This window comes from Rhinolophus hipposideros, assembly GCF_964194185.1.
Source record: "Rhinolophus hipposideros genome assembly, chromosome: 2".
Lineage (NCBI taxonomy): Eukaryota > Metazoa > Chordata > Mammalia > Chiroptera > Rhinolophidae > Rhinolophus > Rhinolophus hipposideros.
Window position 1 is genome coordinate 60,040,597 of NC_138048.1, and position 21,977 is coordinate 60,062,573.

The following is a 21,977-nucleotide window of genomic DNA, read 5'->3' on the forward strand; positions in this document are numbered from 1 at the left end:
ATTACATATTGGTTATATCCAGGTATATTTGGTTTTTAACTGAAAAATTGAGAATGAATGTCACCTGGGCTCTTCATTTGTTCTCTGAGCAAAACTATTAAAGTAGCCAGAAGGCATCCCAACTTGGAACAATGTCTGTTTTTTCCCAGGCTCAAACACAGGCCACAGGCAATGGTCTCTTCCGTCGACCCCTATTGCTAAGTAAATTTGTCAAATTTGTAAAGTGAATTTATCAAGTTCTGGGCCTGGAGACTATTCAGACAGGTAAGAAAAAAAATACATCTTCAGTTCAAGGCTGTGCAGACAACATCTGACCAATACTTGGTGCTGAAATAATTATGGAATAAAGGGAGAGTGAAACTCTGTGATGAATCCCTGTCTTTTGGAATCCTTCAATTTTCATCTTCTTTTGATCAAAAGAATCATAATACGCTCTTGCCCAGAAAGAGGAGGTCATGCCTAAAGATGGCAGGCCCTACATCAGAGACGCTTATCTCAAAGTTAGTAACCATTACAAAGGAGAGTTGGAAGACATCAGCGGCATCTAGACATGGAATGAGACCTCAGATAATTTAGGAAGCGTGCAGCCCAGTATACAAGTGGAGGGTTTGGTCTCATTTCCACTTCTAGACAATATGAGGAGACCAAGAAGAGTCAAAAAGACACACTTTATTAGCCACTCTCTACAATCAAACTCTCTGACTCCCACCTCCACCACTTCTTGAGGGCACCATATCCCCATGATTTGCTCTATGTAGTTCTCATGGTGGGAGAACAAGAGGGTCGGCCATCTTGGCTGGTCCTGGGCACTCGGCAGAGCGTTGTTCTTCCTTGGGGAAAGGCAAGACAACCAGCTGCTCCTTCATAGGGCCCAGGAAGAGAAAGGAGACATCCAGGGTTTCTCCCTGGGGATTCGTGGTTAGATCCAGCTGCACAGGGAAGGCCTCCACAGGGCCTTTGCCCTTGGAATCTTCGGGCTGCTCATCCTCCAAGTCAGGGAGGTGTTGGACAGATCCTTTTGGCGCCACATCGGAGGATGAGTCAGTGAGGGCTGTGTTTTTCTGCTGTGGCTCTTTCACCGTGAAGGTGCTCACAAGTTCCTGGGTAGCAACAGGGGTGGAAGTATGAAATAAGAATACTTTCAATAGAAGACTATCCCCCAGGGAAATCCCTGCCATAACTGGTACCAGTCGAAGGTGTTCTGTGCTTTTATAATGGGATGTTTCAAAGAGAGACAAGATAAAAGGATGGGCCTCTAGGTAAGGGTTATAAAGCACTACAGATGAGGTCCGGGGAGTATTAAGACTGGTAGAACCTTTACTGCAAATCTCACAAATTCATCACTGAACAATGGTCCAAAGAGTTTTAATGGCTTATTCAAAGTCCAGTGAGCTGTCTCCCTGCTCCTAGAAGTGGCAGTAGCAGCTACCTTTTATTGAATATTTCTTGAAGCCAAATAATAGCTCCCTATATTCAGGTCTCCTCACTTATTTCTCACAGGGATATAAATGAGGTAGGCATTGCACTCCCATTCATAGAAGAGGCAACCACAATTCAAAGGTAAAAACTTGCCCATGGTCACACAGCTTGCAAGTATCAGAGCAGGACTGGAACCCAGGTGGCCAGTCTCAACCACCCTTTCAGCTATACCAGGCTGCCTTATAGTAAGTGCTCAATAAATACTTCTGGAAAGGGACTGAATATTTTCATGGAAACAACTTCTCCCTATGGATCAGTGTAAGGGTCTTTGGAAGACTTAATTTAATCTCAGAGGCCTGAGACATCCAAACTAGTAGGTCCCTGTTTCTTCAGGATATTACATATTCTTCAGGACCACATTGGGACTAAAACAACGAGTGACAGGTCTTTAACCAACTATCCTGTGGCTGTGATCTCAGGGCAGTTTGAGTAAAGTGGTGATCATGGATCTTAGGAAATTAAAAGGAGAGGGTTGGGTAGGGAACAGCTGAAAGGTAGATAGAAGACAATGAGATTGAAAAATACCTGTGATTCAAAGAAGTTACAAGACACGGAGACAAACTTTTCTAATCCTCTTTTACTCAGAGAACCTTTGCAAATACCAACAGGCTAAAACAAAAAAAGAGAAAATACATGTTGTTTAAGTATTACAATTATCAGTGATCATAAGTGGAAATCGACTTGCTTTCTGCCTATGTAGACACACAGCCAAACAGTTTTAATCTACTACCATGCAGTAGGCAGGCTCTGAGCCAATTCTCTCTAGATTATTTCTGTAAATAATCACTAAACAAGGCTTACTTGCCTCCAATGATGGGAAACTCGGGACTTCTTGAGGAACAAACTCTATTAGAGAATTCTGAGCAGAAATCCATGTCTATAGAACGTCGAGCTCTTGGCCTTACCTTTACCCTTAGGTTGATGAGAAATCTTGTTTGCAACTGTCATGTAGCAGTAGGCCTTTATGTACATTCCGTCTGAGTTTACTATTCTCAGACAAAACCACTCTTAGCTCCTTCAACTTCTCTTTATTTAAAAATAATTCTGTTTTCTTACTACAAATGTGATAGTTATTTAGAACATGGACATACAGAAAGAAAATAAAAAGACCTGTAATTGCATGAACGATACCTGTTTCTTGCCAAACATTTCTTGCAAAATGTTTATATTTAAACATTGAAGCTATAATTTGATTTCTTTACTCCTCTTCTTTTTTCCTATGCATATATATTTTTTTCTTCTAGAAAAATAGGATCATACTATATATTATTTTATAAGTCTCTTTTGTCACTTAACAATATAGTGTGAAAATCCTTTTGTGGCACAAAATAGTCTTCTACAATTTTTTTTTTAATTAATTTTATTGGGGTGACAATTGTTAGTAAATTTACATAGATTTCAGGTGTACAATTCTGTATTACATCGTCTATAAATCCCATTGTGTGTTCACCACCCAGAGTCAGTTCTCCTTCCATCACCATATATTTGATACCCTTTACCCTCATCACCCACCCCCCACCCCCTTACCCTATGGTAACCACTAAATTATTGTCTGTGTCTATGAGTTTTTGTTTCTCATTTGTTTGTCTTGTTCTTTTTGGTTTATATACCACATATCAGTGAAATCATAGGGTTCTCTGCTTTTTCTGTCTGACTTATTTCACTTAGCATTATTCTCTCGAGATCCATCCATGTTGTCACAAATGCTCCTATATCATCTTTCCTTAACGCCGAATAGTATTCCATTGTGTATATGTACCACAACTTCTTTATCCATTCATCTATCGAAGGACATTTTGGTTGTTTCCATGTCTTGGCCACCGTAAACAAAGCTGCAATGAACATTGGCGTACACGTGTCTCTATAGAGAAATGCTTTTATATTTTTGGGGTAGATACCCAGGAGAGCAATTGCTGGGTCATATGGTAATTCTATTCGTAATTTCTTGAGGAACCTCCACACTGCCTTCCATAGCGGCTGCACCAGTCTGCATTCCCACCAACAGTGTATGAGAGTTCCTTTTTCTCCACAGCCTCTCCAACACTTGTTACTATTTGTTTTGTTGATGAAAGCCATTCTGACTGGGGTGAGGTGATATCTCATTGTGGTTTTCATTTGCATTTCTCTGATGATTAGCGATATTGAGCATTTTTTCATATGTCTATTTGCCATTTGTATATCCTCTTTGGAGAAATGTCTCTTCAGGTCCTCTGTCCATTTTTCAATTGGGTTGTTTGTTTTTTTGTTGTTGAGTTTCATGAGTTCCTTGTATATTTTGGATATTAGCCCCTTATCAGAGGAACTGTTTGCGAAAATCTTCTCCCATTCAGTTGGTTGCCTCATTATTTTGTCAATAGTTTCTTTTGCTGTGCAGAAGCTTTTCAGTTTCATATAATCCCATTTGTGTATTTTAGTTTTTACTTCCATTGCCTTTGGAGTCAAATTCAAAAAATGCTCTTTGAACCCAAGGTCCATAAGTTTAGTACCTATGTTTTCTTCAATGCAGTTTATTGTGTCAGGTCTTATGCTTAAGTCTTTGATCCATTTTGAATTAATTTTGGTACATGGTGACAGATAGCAGTCCAGTTTCATTCTTTTGCACGTAGCTATCCAATTCTGCCAGCACCATTTATTGAAGAGGCTCTCTTTCCTCCATTGTATGTTTTTAGCTTCTTTGTCAAAAATTATCTGTCCATATTTATGTGGTTTTATTTCTGGGTTCTCAATTCTATTCCATTGGTCTATGTGTCTGTTTTTCCGCCAATACCAAGCTGTTTTGATTATTGTAGCCCTGTAGTACAAGGAAAAATCAGGGAGTGTGATACCTCCAGTATTGTTCTTTTTTTTTAATATTGCTTTGGCTATTCGGGGTCTTTTGTGGTTCCAAACAAATCTGATGATTTTTTGTTCTATTTCTTTAAAAAATGCCATTGGGAGTTTAATGGGGATTGCATTAAATCTGTATATGGCTTTGGGTAATATGGCCATTTTAACTATGTTGATTCTTCCAATCCATGAGCACGGAATGTCTTTCCATTTCTTTGTGTCTTCTTCAATTTCTTTCAAAAATGTCTTATAGTTTTCAGCATATAAATCCTTCACATCCTTGGTTAAGTTTATTCCTAGGTATTTTATTCTTTTTGCTGCAATTGCAAAAGGAATTGTTTTTTCTATCTCTTTTTCTGAGATTTCATTGTTGGTATGTAGGAAAGCAATGGACTTTTGTACGTTGATTTTGTAGCCAGCAACTTTACTGTATTCATTGATTGTTTCTAATATCTTTTTGGTGGAGTCTTTAGGGTTTTCTATATATAGCATCATGTCATCTGCAAAGAGTGACAATTTAACTTCTTCATTCCCAATTTGGATGCCTTTTATTTCTTTCTCTTGCCTGATAGCTCTGGCGAGGACTTCCAACACTATGTTGAAAAGCAGAGGTGATAGGGGACAACCTTGTCGTGTTCCTGAACGTAGAGCAAAGGGCTTCAGCTTTTCACCATTAATTATGAGATTAGCTGAGGGCTTGTCGTATATGGCCTTTATTATGTTGAGGTATTTTCCTTCTATACCAATTTTAGTAAGTGTTTTAATCATAAATGGATGTTGTATCTTATCAAATGCTTTTTCTGCATCAATTGATAGAATCATATGATTTTTGTCCTTTATTTTGTTTATGTGATGTATCACATTGATGGATTTGCGGATGTTGAACCATCCTTGTGCCCCGGGGATGAACCCCACTTGGTCGTGATGAATAATCTTTTTAATGCATTGTTGTATTCGATTTGCTAGAATTTTGTTTAGGATTTTAGCATCTGTATTCATCAGAGATATAGGTCTGTAGTTTTCTTTTTTTGTGTTGTCCTTACCAGGTTTTGGTATCAGGGTAATGTTGGCCTCATAAAATGAGTTAGGGAGTACTGACTCTTCTTCAATTTTTTGGAAGAGTTTGAGCAGGATTGGTATTAGATCCTCTTTGAAGGTTTGGTAGAATTCACTGGTGAAGCCATCTGGTCCAGGACTTTTGATTTTGGGAAGGTTTTTGATGACTGATTCAATTTCCTTACTGGTGATCGGCCTGTTAAGATTTTCCAGTTCTTCATGATTCAGCCTTGGAAGGCTATATGTTTCTAAGAACTTGTCCATTTCTTCTAAGTTATTAAATTTGGTGGCATATAGTCCTTCATAGTATTCTTGGATAATCCTTTGTATTTCTGTGGTGTCCGTGCTAACTTCCCCTTTTTCATTTCTGATTTTGTTAATTAGTGTCTTCTCTCTTTTTATCTTAGTGAGTCTAGCCAAGGGTTTGTCGATTTTGTTAATCTTTTCAAAGAACCAGCTTTTTGTCACATTAATTTTTTCTATTGTCTTTTTGTTCTCTATTTCATTTAGTTCTGCTCTGATTTTTGTTATTTCCTTTCTTCTGCTGACCTTGGGTTTCGCTTGTTCTTCTTTTTCTAGTTTTTTAAGGTGTAACATGAGATTATTTATTTGGGATTTTTCTTGTTTCTTGAGATAGGCCTGTAATGATATAAATTTCCCTCTTAAAACTGCTTTCGCGGCATCCCAAAAATTTTGGTAGGATGTATTTTCATTGTCATTTGTTTCTATGTATCTTTTGAGTTCTCCTCTAATTTCTTCTTTGACCCAGTCGTTCTTTAAAAGTATGTTGTTTAATCTCCATGTATTTGTGTTTTTTCCTGCTTTCTTTTTGCAGTTGATATCCAATTTCAAAGCTTTGTGATCAGAGAATATGCTTGGTATGATTTCAATCTTCTTAAATTTGCTGAGGCTGATTTTGTGTCCCAATATATGGTCTATCCTTGAGAATGTTCCATGTACACTAGAAAAGAATGTATAGTCTGATGTTTTAGGATGAAGTGCTCTATATATGTCAATTATGTCCAATTCATCTAATGTGTCATTTAGGGCTGCGATTTCGTTATTTATCTTCTGTTTGGATGATCTATCCATAGCTGTCAATGATGTATTTAAGTCCCCTAGTATAATTGTGTTTTGGTCAATTTCTCCCTTTAGTTCTGTTAGTAGTTGCTTGGTATATTTCGGTGCTCCCTGATTGGGGGCAGAAATATTGATGACTGTTATGTCTTCTTGTTGTATAGTCCCCTTTACCATTATGAAATGTCCATCTTTGTCTCTTGTTATCTTTTTCACCCTGAAGTCTGTTTCATTGGAAATCATTATGGCTACGCCTGATTTTCTCTGGGTACCATTTGCTTGGAGTGTCAATTTCCACCCTTTCACTTTGAGTCTATGCTTGTCCTTGTAGCTGAGATGTGTCTCTTGTAGGCAGCATATGGTTGGGTTTAGTTTTTTGATCCAATCTGCTACTCTGTGTCTCTTTATTGGTGAGTTCAGTCCATTTACATTTAGGGTGATTATTGATATGTGAGGATTTCCTGTCATTCTGTCTTTAGTTTTCTGGTAAGGCTGTGTCTCCATTGTTTCTTTGCCTTTTTGTTGTTGTCTGTTATTTCTGTGTGGTGGTATTCTATGATGTTTCCCTCTGTTTCTTCTTTTATTACAGTATATATTTCAGATTTGGATGTTTTTTGAGTGGTTACCCTTGAGTTTATGTAAAAGAAAGTTTGATATTTAGAGTATTCCAGTTTCTTCAGTATGCTTACTTTCTCTATTCCCATATTCCAGTTCAGGCCTTTACGCTCCCCCTTTTTATGTTTCGGTTGCCACAAGTTGTCCCTGTTGATGGTAGTCTAATAGCCTCCTTTAGTATTTCTTGTAGTGCAGGTCGTGTATTAGAAAATTCCCTCAGCTTCTGGATGTCTGGAAAGGTCTTTATTCCTCCTTCATATCTAAAGGAGATCTTTGCTGGATATATTATTCTTGGCTCATGATTTCTCTCTTTCAATAGTTTGAATATTTGGTTCCATTCCCTCCTAGCTTGTAGAGTTTCTGCTGAAAAATCTGATGATAATCTAATGGGCTTTCCTTTGTAAGTTACCGTCTTCTTTTCCCTGGCTGCCTTGAGGATTCTTTCTTTGTCATTGATTTTAGACAGCTTCAATACAATGTGCCTTGGTGAAGGCCTGTTGGGATTGAGGTAATTAGGTGTTCTATTTGCTTCTTGGTTTCGAGGATCCAGTTCTGTCCACAAGTTTGGGAAGTTCTCATCGACGATTTGTTTGAATATATTCTCTGTTCCCTTCCCTCTTTCTTCTCCTTCTGGTATGCCCATTATTCTTATATTGCTCTTTCTGATGGAGTCAGAAAGTTCTTATAGAGTTCTTTCATTTCTTTTAAGTCTCAAGTCTCTTTCTTCTTCCCTCTGTGTAAATTCCAGGTTCCTATCTTCGATGTCACTGATTCTTTCCTCCATCTGGTCAACTCTACTACCTAAGCTGGATATTTTATTGTTAATTTCTTCTATTGAGTTCTTAATCTCCAGAAATTCTATTTGGTTCTTTTTCAAGATTTCAATCTCTTTTGTAAAATGCTCATGGTGTTCTTTGATTGTGTTTCTGAGTTCATTAAACTGCCTTTCTGTGTTTTCTTGCATCTCGTTCAGTTTTTTCAGAATTGCGATCTTGAATTCTCTGTCATTTAAATCACAAAGGTCCATATCTCTAAGTTCCTTTTCTGGAGACTTTTCACTTTCTTTCTGAGCTATCTTGTTGCCTTGGTTATTCATGGCAATCACTGATTTACTATTTCTCTTCCTAGACATCTACAGGAGTGTCTTCTGCAACAGGTTGATAGGTATGCGAAGAGCTTTTGGAGTTCCAAAGCTCTTTCTGCACCAGATTCAGAGCCCGTTTGTTTCAGCACTTCTGTTTACTCCTGCAGGGATCCGCCCAGATAGGTGGGGCCAGGGGCGGGGTGAGTTGTGAGAGGTGGCCCAGAGCAATGGTGGCGACCACCACCACAGCCAGTCCTGCTTCCACAGCTCCCTCCCCTTTGCCGGAACTAGTTGAGCTGTGAATCTGTGTCTGCGGTCCACAGTTCTCAGAGCAGCAAATATTCTGTCCTTTGATCCGACACTGCTACTTTATCGCTTCTAGCACCGGGCAGGTGGGGGCGGGGCGAGCTCTGGGAGGGTAGGGAGGGGGCGGCTAGTCTCCGTGCCTAAGGCTTCCGTTCTCTGCTTGGCAGTGAGGGCTTAAACCACCGATTTCAGCCCTCTTCCCTCAGTCTTTGCTCCGAGGTCTGCCGTGAGCGAGCGTTGGGTTCAGCGGTTTTGTATGCTGCCCCCTCAGCCCTGTGGGCCGTAAGCGGAGCCCTAGCAGTCCGAGTCCTTCCCTCTCCCGCAGCTGCGGAAGATCCGGGCGCAGCGGGCTCCGAGCACTGAGCTAGGTCTGTGTCCTGCGCCCGCGCGGCTCCTCTCCGCACTTCTCCTCTCCCTCCTCCCCCGCTCGCGCGATTCACCCACCTGGAGGTGAATTCAGTAGTCGGCCTCTTCGTCTTGCCTGTCTGCTGTGCAAGGAGTCCTTTGTGGAGTTATTGTTGTCTGATTCGTTGTAAATTCCAGGGGAGCGTTACAGAGGCTCACCTCACGCCACCATTATTCTCTATTCTCCAGTCTTCTACAATTTTTATAATGGCTATCTCATATTTTTCTGTGCTGTTTAACAAGTTCTCTTTTGTTAAACACTTGATTGAATCTCATCGGTTTTGTTTAAACATTGAAGCTATATATTTTTATATATTCCTTATTAATTCCTAGGGTAAATTCCTGGAAGAGAAATTTTAGAGTCATAGGGTATGCACATTTTCAAGTGTAAATAAAATTTTATAATAAAAGGTTGCCTCAACTTCTAAAGAATTTTAAGAATACAGTATTCACATAGAATTTACTAAAATATGTAAAGAGAATGCCTTAATATTGCTCTATCACCCATCTCCAGGCTATATGAAGAGAATATTAGAAAATCCTCAAAGAGTGAAAAATCCATTAATGTAGGAAGTTTTAGGGGAATGGTGCTTCAGCCTTTCCCTTCTCCTCTTTGTCACCAAATCACATAGGGAAAGGGCTCTAGAGAACATTCTGGAGAGACTGCAGTTATCTGTACCACGTAGAGTCCGGCGACTCTCACTCTGGCTAAAATTTACTGAGCTACCTTAATTCACAGCTTACATGGTGCTAAAACTCGACTGGACCACAAAGAGAGTTTGAGGGCATTCTTAACATGTGAACCCTAAAGTTTAGGGACACATGAACTATGGAGATTGAGATCTGCTTCTCAGAGCATTCTAAGAGCAGGATCTTGGAAAAAGCATCCTTCTATGAGAGGGTAAGGGGAAAAGGCATCAAAGGAAAGCCCATTTCCACTGTTTGGCATAGTAAAAATGTGAGAGTTCCATGGGACAAGGAAATGTCATAAGTAGTACTCTTTTGAAAGGGCCCACCCAAGGGACTTCCAGATATGGGACATTTAATAATAAAAATCTGTGGGGCTGAATCTGAGAAGGGGTGGTTCCAAGGAGTCTGCTAGAGAATACATCATCCTACTAGGGAAAGACCTCTGGATGAACTCACTCCTGTACCACCTAAGACAACCAACACGGGAGCCTCTCTCATAGAGAGCCAGTGTAGACCGAGAGAAAACTACAACTGCAAGTTCAGTTATGTAAAAAGACTTTATACTCTTTCCTCTAATTCTCTCATCCTTCTTGGAACTTGGAAGATCCAGAATTCAGCAAATGGTTGCAAGAGGGAGAGAAAGAATGAAAGAACAGACCTCTCACTTTAGGTCTTAAGCTCTAGGTCAGGCTTGGGAAAAACATTTGTATGCAATATGAAATAGAAGTTTTGAGTAAGAGTTGACTGAACAGATTTTTTCATACCTGTAAGTGAACCTTATTACCTAAGTGAAATTATTTCTCTTAGAAAAAATAATGAGAAAGATATAGGATCTGCCCAAGATGTACTTGGCAAGTGAAAAGAGACTTCCACAGAATAGGGTGAAGATGTTTTCCCAATTATTCCTTGAGAAAATTGAGAGTATTCAATTGACTGGTTACAAAAACCTTTTGAGAGATACTCCTTATATTCAAAGATATATATAGGTTGAAAGTAAAAAGATGGGAAAAATTTACAATGTAAACAGCAACCAAAGACAAATGTTAGACAAATTTGTTAGACATAATTTGTCAGATAAAATGTTAGACAAATGTTAAACAAATGTTAGACAAAATTGACTTTAAGACAAAAATTGTTACTAGAGATAAGGAAAAACATTTCATAATGACAAAAGTGTAAATTTGTTAGGAAAACACAACTGTGTTTTATATATATATATATATATATATACACACACACACACACACACACACACACACACACACACACACACATACATATGCAAAGACTGACAGAAGGGAGACGTAGACAATTCAACAATAGTAGTTGGAAATCTCACTTCAATAATAAATATAACAATAACAAAGAACATTAACAAAGAAATAGAAGTCTTGAACAACACTATAAACCGTCAAACCTGACAATTACTGAATGCTTCACCGAACAGCAGAATACACATTCTTCGCAAGTGTACATGAAAATTTCTCCATTATATACCTTATGTTAAGCCATAAAACAAGCTTCAGTAAATTTAAGAACTGAGATAATTTAAAGTACATTCTCCAACCACAATAAAATGATTTTAGAAATGAATAACAGAAGAAATTTAGTGAATTTCACATATTAGGGAATATGTAGAAATTAAATAACATACTCCTAAATAACCAATTGGTCAAAAAAGATACCACAAGGAAAGTAGGAAAACACTTTGAACTGAATGGGTACAGAAACACAATATGTACAACTTGTGAGATGCAGCTAAAGAAAGCATTGCTTGGAGGGTAATATGTCGATGTAAATGTTACGTTAAATGAAAAAAATTACAAATCAATAACCTAAACTTCATCTTAGAAAACTAGAAACAGAAGAGGAAACTAAGCCCTAAACAAGAAAAAGAAAGGTAAAAATAAAGAAGAGAAAGGAAATAAATAAACTAGATGATAAAAAAGAAAATGACCAAAACTGACAGTTGATTCCTTGAGAAATCAATAAAATTGATAAAGCTTTAGCTAGACTGACCAAGAAAAACATGACTCAAATACCTAAAATTGGAATTAAAGAGGGACCATCACTTTCAATCTTTCAGAAATAAAAAGGGAATATTATGAACAACTGTATGCCAGCAAATTAGATAAATTTGATGAAATGGATGAAGTCCTAGGAAGACAACATTACCAAAACTTATTCAAGACCAAATAGAAAACATGAATAGATCTATAACAAGAGATTAAATTATTAATCAAAAAAACTTCCCACAAAGAAAATCCCAGGCCCAGATGACTTTATTGGTGAAGTCTACCAAACATTTAAAAAAGATAAACACCAACTCCCTCCCAAACTCTTCCAAAATAAAGTAGAAGAGAAGGGGAAATTTTCCAAATCATTCTATGAAGCCAATATTAAATTCATGTGATAATGAGGCAGAGACAATACAAGAAAACTATGGATCAATATCTTTTTGAATATAAATGAAAAATCTTGTAAAAATACTGGCAAACAGAAATCAGCAACACATAAAAAGTATTATACACCATGATCAACTGGGATTTATCTCCAAAGTGCAACGTTATTTTAACATACAAAATCAATTATTGTTATATATAATTCTAATAGATTAAAGGACAAAAAAATGACATGATTATCTCATTAACACAGAAAAAGCATTTGACTAAATCCAACACTGCTGCTTGATAAAAACATTCAACAAACGAACAATAGAAGGGAACTCTCTCAACTTGATAAAGGGCGCCTATGAAAAACCTACAGTTAGTATCATAGTAACTTATGAAATACTGAATGCTTTCCCCCTAAAATCAGGAATAAGATAAAGATATCTGCTCTCCCCCACTCTATTCAACATTGTTCTGGAAGTTCTAGCCAAGGAAATTTGGCAAGAAAAAAGAAAAAATTAAAGGTATGCTGACTGGAAAGGAAGAAGTAAAAGTATCTCTATTTGCAGATGGCATGATCTTGTACATAGAAAATCCTAAGGAATCTACTGGAAAATTATAGTACTAATAAGTGAATTCAGAAGTTTTCAGGATACCTGGTCAATATGAAAAAAATCAATGGTATTTCCATATACTTGCAATGAACAATCAAAAATAAAATTAAGAGGGCAAATACATTAAATTAACATCAAAGAGAATAAAATATTTAGGCATATAAATAAGTGAAAATCTTGTACACTGAAAACTACAAAACATTGTTGAAGAAATTAAATAAGTTCTAAACAAAATGGAAAGACATCCTATATTCATGGATTGGAAGACTGAAGATTGTTAAGATGACAATTGCTATGCCAAATCAATTCAATCCCTATCAAATTTCCAACTGCCTTTTTAAAATAGAAACTAACAAGCTGATTCTAAAATTATACTGAAAATGCAAGGGATCCAGAACACCCAAAAAAACACTGAATAAGGACAAAATAGGAAGACTCACACTTCCCAATTTCAAAACTTACTAAAAAGTTACAGTATTCAAGATAGTGTGGTACTGGTAAAAGACATGCTATATAGATCAATGGAATAAAATTGAGAGTACAGAAATGAACCCTATGTTTATGGTCAACTGATCTTCACGAAGTATGCCAAGACAATTAAATCAGGGAAAAAAATCGTCTTTTCAACAAATAGTGCTGAGACACCTGGATATCCACATGCAAAAGAAAGAAGTTGAGCCTCCTACCTCTCACATCATGTACAAAAATTAAGTCAAAATGGGTCATAGATCTAAACATAAGACCTAAAACTATAAACTTTTAGAGGAAGTATGTGTAAATTTTAGTGATCTTGGATTAGGCATAGGTTTTTTAGATATTACACCAAAAGCACATTCAACAAAAGAAAAAATACAAATAAAACTTCAGCAAAATTAAAAACGTACTTCAAAGAACATCATCAAGAAGATGAATAGAAAACACAGAGAATGGAAGAAAAATCATATATCTGATAAGAAGATTGTATCCAGAATATGTAAAGAACGTTTACAATTCAACAATAAAGAGATAAATCGTCCAATTTTAAAATGGGCAAAGGATTTTACTAGATATTTCTCCAAAGAATATATTCAAATGGCCAATAAGCACATTAAAAGACACTCAACATCATTAGCCATGGGACAGTTCAAATAATAAGCAAAATTAGATACCACTTTATACCCAGTAAGATGGCTATAATAAAAAAGACAATAATAATATTGCCAAATATCTGGAGAAATTGAAACCTTCATATGTTTTTGATGGGATTATAATAGTACAGTCATTTGGAAAAGAGTTTGACAGTTAGTCAAAAGGTTAAACAGAGTTCTCATATGACCCAGCATACCACTCAAAGGTATATATCCAAGAGAAATGAAAATATATGTGCACATAAAAATTTGTACATAAATGTTCATAGCAGCATTATTCATAATAGCTCAAATGAGGAAGTAACCCAAATATCCATTAACTGATGAATAAACAACACATGGTATAGCCGTGCAATGAAATATTATTCTGCCATTAAAAGAAATGAAGCACTGACACATGCTACAACATGGATAAATCTTGAAAACATTATGCTAAGTGAAAAACAGACTCAAAAGCTCACATACAGTATGATTCCATTATATGAGATGTTCAGAAAAAGGCAAAGTCATGGAGATGGCAAGTAGATTAGCAGTTTCCAGTGGCTTGGTTGAGGGGACAAGGTGGATGACTACTAATGAGTATGGGGTTTCTTTTGGGGCTGATGACAATATTCTAAAATTAGATACTGGTGGTGGTAGCACAACTCTACATATATACTAAACAAGCCACTGAACTGTGTACTTTAAAAGGGTGAATTTTATGGTGTGTGAATTATATCTTAATAAAGCTATTATTATAAATAAGTAAATAAGGGGGAAAAGCTATTATAAATAAGTAAATAAGGGACGAAAGGCTTTTGATGTATCTTGCACAATAATGTTACACATTGTGCCACATTGTGCCAATGGGCATTCCCACCAGGTGTATTTCAGATGGTTTCAAGGCATCCTCCCCCTCTTGGATGCAGTCTTTGAAAGACATCCTATTTGACTTTGTTCTTCTTAAAGAGTGGTCCAAGGAATGCAATACTATGTTGTATTCCAAATGTAACTGGATTTGTTCAGATAAAAGTAGGACCATCACCAACCACTGAGATTTGTCTCTATTTTATAGCCTCCTATGATCCTTTTCTGCAAAGACATAACATAGCTGACGAAAATTGCACTTGCCATCAAATATTATTGCACCTGGGCCAGCACAATCTCTAAATAGTCAGTTGCTCCTTGAGGGGAAGAAAAGTGTCTCATGCATTGCACCTCATATATAGTTGGTGCTCAACAATACATATAGATGATTTGTAAACACAAATCTTAAATTATGAAGACATTCAGGGATACTCACCGGAGAGTCAGGGAGCGCCAGTATGCAAACAGTCTCTGGGGATTTGGTACATGGTAACTCTCTGATTAGATATTCCACAAAATAGGAAGGGCCAAACACCCACTGGTATGAGACAAGAGTTAAGAAACAAAAATCAGACTTCTTCATGTGGAGAAATGACCGGGGTTTGGCAGCATTATATTTACAGGAACCGTACATACCCAGAGACAACATTAATATAGGTTTTCTGTTATCCCTTCCTGTAAGTTCCACCATGATCAAACCAGTATTATGATTTTGCTGTTTAGAAAACACAATCAGCATACCGCTTTTCTGTTAACAATTTGAATGGGCTTTAAACACTTTTCCTTGGGTGAGCTTATTTTTCCTCCTGTAGATTTGTTTTTAGATTAGTTTTTCTTTATATGACAGATAGCAACATAATTTAAATACAAATGAGCCTCCATTTCCTCTAACCCATAAAGCTCAACATCCACTGCAGGCCCTAACATGCAGCAGAAATCGACTTGCTAAATGGTCCATGGCCAATCAGATATGAGAATGTAGCAGTAAATTGTGAACGTCAGTAGAATGACCCAAGGAGACTATGAGTCCATTTCTATTATTACCTTAAGGGCAATGAGGTAAAAATAAATCCCACAAGGCTTGTGGAAATCTCATAGAATCACTCAGAAATCTAAACATAATTGAATATGCATCAGTCTGCTAAAGTAGGGAGTGAAGAAATTCTCTTGGGTTCTAATCAAAAGAAGCGCCTTAATAGTCTCCTCTCAGTTTAGGAATCGATAGCAAGTCCTGAGACACACTGTTGGTGGAAGTGAGCATTTCAGCCTTACCTGGCTAGAAGCCCTGGTGAGTCTGAAGAGAGAATACTGCTTCAAGGTGCTCTCCTCGTTGTATTTTGCAAGAGACTCAGTGGCAGCTTCCAGAACTCTGGGATCTGACAAATCAATGGGGCTGGGGCTGGGGCAGTCGGGGCACATACTGTGAATCTTTCTTCGAGAAACTGTTGGTGTCAAAGAGAGCAGTTTCAAATAAAACTTCCCAGTTATTTTGAATCCTATAAATCACATGACTGCAACAGAAGCAAAAACTGAAAAAGAAGATAATAGTCTGCAAGGATGGAGTGGAAAAGGCATTATGGGAACGAAACTTAGCTGTCAGCAGTGAGTTTTCTTCAATGAACATATATTAGTTTCATAATTTATGAAAAATCAAATCAAGATGTTTTTCATCTCACCCAAATTTATTTACCCTAGGAATTTTCTTCAAGAACACATATCATGTATTGACATAAAAACTTTTTTCCCAATTAGTAGATCAATATCTTCCATCACCAATGCCTCTGTAAAGCAGCTGAGTGTCTTGAAAGGTTGGGAATTTATTATTGTCGTGTCTTATTCACCTTTTAGCTCCCAACACCTGAGATAATGTGTAATACACGGTGAGTGCTTAGTAAATGATGGTTTAATGAATGAATGGGTGAATGACATATGAAAGGTGGAAACACACTCTCTCTGGTTAGAAATGTGAGCCAGAAAGCAAACATTGGTCAAATTATTGTGTAACTGGATAGAATAATCACTCTAAAGGTACAGCCAGAATTTCGGACTGGGAGTCCCAAAATGAGTGTGAAATTCAGGCTAGAGGACTTATCAGCAAGTTGTTTTTGCAGAGCAAACACATTGTTTTGATCATTCGTGTGTTTATTTGGGTATTTTGGAATGTATTATGGTGGAGTTACATGCACAGCTTGTCACTCGGGGCCCCATCCCCAGGTATTACTTCCTGACCTCCCATACCTCCAGTACCTATGACTTTCATTTGAGTCCTGATTTGTTTTATTAGTTGTTGTTCTCTAATTTATTTAAATAAGACTTAAAACCAGGACGCTCACACTGTATCTAATAAAATATTTGCTCTGCTGTCTTGTCCCTCAAAGAAACCAGCAGTATTGTTATGACCTGCAGCTTGTTATAAATGCAGCCTCACAGGCCCTGTCCCAGACCTATGGAATCAGAATCTGCACTTGAACAAGACCCACCAGGGGAGTCACATGCACACAGTGCTTTGGCAAGCAGCCGTCTTATTTTCCCATGCCGTGGATGCTTGCTTTCCAAAGAACCCACAATGAATGCACGTGCATTCATTTGAATTGTCACTAGTTTCAGCCTTATTTTCAGTCCATTTACTGAATTTCATCAACAGTATTATGGACTCCTTACACTTGATAGGAACTGGGGGAGGGTTGTAGAAGGAAGGAAGAAGGGATGAGATATTCTATATGAAATAAGATACAAGACTTCACATCAAGACCGTGCATGGTCTGTGCTCCATGAGTGGTTAGATCACAGTTCTATAGGAATGAAAACAGGACCACGTGTTCCTTTCGTGGATAGAAAACATTGTGGAAGAAGCAGCATTGGTGGTGGTCCTTAAAGAATGGATATGAGTTCTAAGGACAGAGGGTATCAGGGGAGGCCATCCTCAGGGGAGAGAAAGGCACAAGGAAGACGCAGAGATTGGAAAGTGCAATGTGTGTTCAGAAAATAGTGAGGCATCCAGTTACATGAATGCGGAGCTGGTGTAGTCAGGGAAGTAATGGCAGAGATAGCTAGAAAGGGAGCCTGGGGACCAGTATAGAGATGATGCCACTTATGTCAGACTGAAAATGTAGGCTTTAATGCAGTACTCAATAATAAACTATTACAGGTGATTTAGGAAGATTAATCGTGGGAAGAAGAACAGTGCAAGTTGAATTTCACAGGGCAGGAAAGTATTGGATAGATTAGGAACCTGTTCTTGGTATGAATAGGAAGTAAGAATGGGAAAACTCTATACACTCTGGGCATCACACTGATTAATGCTCTTTTCCATCTTTTATTCAAACAAACAAAATCAGAGTACTTTCTTACCTGGGCGAAGAGTACAATTATAAGCAGGTGAATAGAGAATTCTTCTTGGCTTATTAACATAAATTATTGCTTTGCATTGACCATAAACCTGAAACCAACAAACACATTTTATTACATGGTGGAACAACTTTTTGTTCCACCTCTGACTTTTTAAAATAGCTCCCAAACAAAATTGGACATTTTATTTTTATTTTATTTTATTTTTTTAATTAATTAATTTATTTATTAGTTTCAGGTGTACAAAACAAGGTAATACTTAGACGTTCATCATTTATATCCCTCATACTGTGAACCCCCCTCCCCCCATCCACTATCCCTCCGACCTCACACTGAACCATCACATTATATATATAAAATTATAGTTGGCATTCATTAATGTTTAGCTTCTGATGTACAATGCCATGATCAGGTATCCACAGTATCCCTGAGGTGGTCTCCCAAATAGGACGCATGTCCATCGGATACCCAACAAAATCTTTACAACATTATAGAATACCTTCCCCAAATTAATTTTCAAAAGAAAAACCCTGAGGCCATCTTGTGGTTACCAGCTGCTTCCAAATCCCTTCACCTTTCCCCTTATCCCCAACCCCCTCCCACACACCCATTTAACCACTCTCGGTTTTTTCTCTGCGTCCCCAAAACTGACTCTGATTAGTTCATTCACATAGTCTTTTCTTTAGATTCCATATATAAGTGAGATCATATGGTACTTGTCTTTCTCTTTCTGACTTATTTCACTTAACATAATGTTCTCTAGATCCATCCATGTTGCTGCAAATGATAAGATTTCTTTCTTCTTTATGGCTGCGTAATACTCCATTGTATAAATGTACCACAGCTTCTTAATCCAGTCATCTACCGATGGGCATTTTGGTTGTTTCCATATCTTGGCTATTGTGTAAAGTGCTGCAATAAACATAGGAGTGCATACAGATTTTTGAATTGGAGTTTTGGATTTCTCCGGGTAGATGCCTAGGAGTGGAATTAATGGATCATAGGGCAGTTCCATTTTCAGATTCCTGAGATACCTCCATACTGTTTTCCATAGTGGCTGCACTAATCTGCAGTCCCACCAACAGTGCACTAGCGTTCCCTTTTCTCCACATCCGCGCCAGCATTTGTTGTTTGTTGATTTATTGATAATAGCCATTTTGACTGGAGTGAGGTGGTATCTCATTGTGGTTTTTATTTGCATTTCTCTGATGGTTAGTGAGGTTGAGCATTTCTTCATATGTCTTCTTGCCTTCTGTATGGACATTTTATTTTTAAATAATGAAAAATTTAAAGTCAATTTCAGTGGCTTTCAGTGTGAGAAACTGCCAGCTGATCATCAGACAGTTCAACCTTCTCCTGGAACACAGGTAGACTCCATTTCCCAGCCTTCTTCCCAACCAGGTGCGACTGTGTATAACTGAGCTCTAGCCACACGAAGGTGAGCAGAAGTGACTGTAAGCACTTTCAGTTCTGGCCCATGAAGATGTCCCATGTACAATCTATCCTCCATATTCTGTCTTTCTATAGATTGGTGCAGATGGGTATGGCAATCATAGAAGCTACGAGTTGAAGGTGGCAGACTACAGAGGCACGTTGTGGAAGGAACCGGGTCTCCAAGTCACTTCTGGAGGAAACCCCCCTCTTGATCAGTAATTTCCATTTTGAACTTTACATGAGTGAGAAATAAACTTCAATCATGTTGGAACCAGTATACACTTTTTAGGGTATGTGTTATAGCAGCTAGTGTCGCTTCAACAAATATAATTCACAACAGGGTAAATAGACTATTTGTTCTTTAAAACCAAATAGGAACAGTTTGACAAATTTGGTTAAATGATTAGAAAAGATATCTTGATAAAATAGTTTACTTCTAAACACAATCCTGTACTCATAATAAAGTTTCACAACAATTTAATGGAAATCACAGGATAATTGAGAATCCGATGAAAACTGACTATATTATTTTCAAGTCTCTCCAATGATCATCTTTAAAAGGATCAATTCTGAGGCCCCTTGAGTTCTATGATTCCAGGAAGTCCTTCCAGGGTACCTCTGAGAGTTCCCATACTGTAAGCCCTCCTCTCCCCAGCCTCAAACTTCACGTCGATGTTCAATAAAGAAAATAAAGCAAAATAAAAAAGCTCTCCCTTTATTGCTTCTATAATCTTTATTAAACACACATCCAGAGTGCTACACCTCCTCTTGTTTTCTCACAATTTAGACACAGACTCGGAACCTGCAGGAAGGTCTTGGAAATAGGAAGAAGGAAACAATTTGGCAGCAACATTTCAATTCTGGGGTCCTAACTCCAATGGGACTCTCAGAAACTTCTCTGATTAAACTCTGTTTTGCCTAAGAGAATTGGAATACCCACCATGGGCACCATGCCCAAGAGATTATAAAGAAGGACATTTAAAAGGTGGCACACATTGAACAATCTTCATCCTGTAGACAGAAGAGACCTCATTTCTGCCCTAGAGTTCCTGAACACAAGCACTTACTGATTCGTGAAGTATCCTCTCCCCACAGTCCTCCACGCCTTCTTGCTGAGCACGTGGCAGTCAGTCTCTAACACATCTAGTGTGAGATAGTACACAGATCCAAGAGCATCCTGTGGGAAGGGGTAGAGAAAGTGGTACCAGGAGTAGCGCCAGTCACAATGAGGTATTTAATAAGTGTTTTAGCATTGAGAGAATGATCATCAGAATCGTAAATTATCTTGATGTGTTGTTTTTTTGGAAATGACAACGTTGCTAACGCCTCATGAAGACATGGTATACTGGAGTTCAAAGTCTTGAGTTTGAAGGCCTGTTCTATCGTGTATTAACTGTGTGACCCTGGACCACACACTGTGAGCTGCAGTTTCCTCATTGTAAACAAAATGGGATCATGGGGACCTCCGACTGAGGATTAAATCATACACCAAAGGGAAATTGTCTAGCACAGTAAATGGTTTTAATAGACATTAGATGAATGTGTTTTATTTCATAAAAATTTAAATGTGTATCACTTTTTTCTGGGCAAAAATAAAAATTATTTTCCTTTGAACTAAAATGTACAGCCAAAAGAGCTCAGGGCCTGGGACCGTAGGGAGGTCAGGGGGACACCAGTTTTGGAGTAGGAATCTGTGCTTCTGACACCTCCATCGCACACTTTTGCAGAAGAGGAAGAGTCTGTAAGACAGAGGTTTCAGAAGGGAAGTGAAATACATGCTGTGCCAGTGCTGGAGCAGGTCCTCGTTCGGTGCAGACCACCACCTCCATCCGCGAGGTGATGTCAGAAGCACAGACTGGCAGAGCCCTTGGAAACCCTACAGCCTGCCCACCCCATCATCCACATGGACACACCAAAACAGAGCAAAATCTCTATCACTGTTTATTCTACTGGTCTTCTAGTTTCTCCTTTATCCGGATCAGAAAGATTATTTTAAATTTTCTTTAAATGTTTTTGAGGTTAGGTATTTTCTGATAAGAAGCCTGTAAACATTTTAACAAAGAGATTCTTTTCTCTTTTTTGGTACTTCTCTGAATCATAAAAAGCAATGATAAAACAACAAAAATGACTCTTAGCTTTGGACTGGAAATCAGGAGGAGGAAGAAGGGAAGGTAGAGAGAGAGAGTCCTTAGATCGCTGGTGGAAACATGGCCCCCTAACCCTTTACTTAGCGGCCATGATGAGGGCTTGGTGGCAGGGAAGGCCCACCAATGGGATTCCTGCCCTGGTTAGCAAGAGTGCTCCAGAGTTGGGCTATCAGACTCCCTGGCAGAGTGTGCTCTCTGATCAATGTTGTAACTTTGCTGCAGGAAGCCTGTGGCTGAAAGCAGACTCGTGTGAATTAACCAAGTGTGAGAATGTCAAGATCGAACTTTATTTCACCCAGCAGCAGTGATAAAATAGCATTCTTCTCTATTTCCAGTCTATCCCATCCTCTTGTCCTTCCATGCAGGGCTGCTGACAGAGGTTGTTGGGCTTATTGTGCCGGGCGTGGAGATACTGCCCTCTGATTAGGAGACTCATTCTCAGGTGCTGGCTCTGCCCCTGCCTCCCGACGTCGACCCTTGTACTCGCAGGGCTTTAGGTGCTTCTGTAAATATAGTAAAACTCTGTTAATCTA

At 38.2% G+C, this 21,977-nt stretch overlaps 2 protein-coding genes across 2 annotated transcripts in view; both read right to left on the bottom strand.

Annotated features, from left to right (window-relative positions):
* Nucleotides 1-761: 761 nt before the first annotated feature.
* On the bottom strand, nt 762-21,126 carry LOC308510109 (fetuin-B-like; the record flags this gene model as incomplete). The annotated part of the gene is given in 8 exon segments (XM_081079073.1): nt 762-1,100; nt 2,005-2,088; nt 14,952-15,053; nt 15,788-15,957; nt 17,867-17,954; nt 20,365-20,394; nt 20,400-20,474; nt 21,073-21,126. Coding segments are annotated over 8 exon segments (942 nt in total).
* LOC308506858 (kininogen-1-like) overlaps nt 20,801-21,977 on the bottom strand; it is a 35,972-nt gene continuing 34,795 nt past the window's right edge. The window contains exon 12 of the mRNA XM_081070868.1: nt 20,801-21,947. Coding sequence (XP_080926994.1) covers nt 21,834-21,947 — 114 coding nt within the window. The 3' untranslated portion in view covers nt 20,801-21,833. The remainder of the gene's footprint in view (nt 21,948-21,977) is intronic.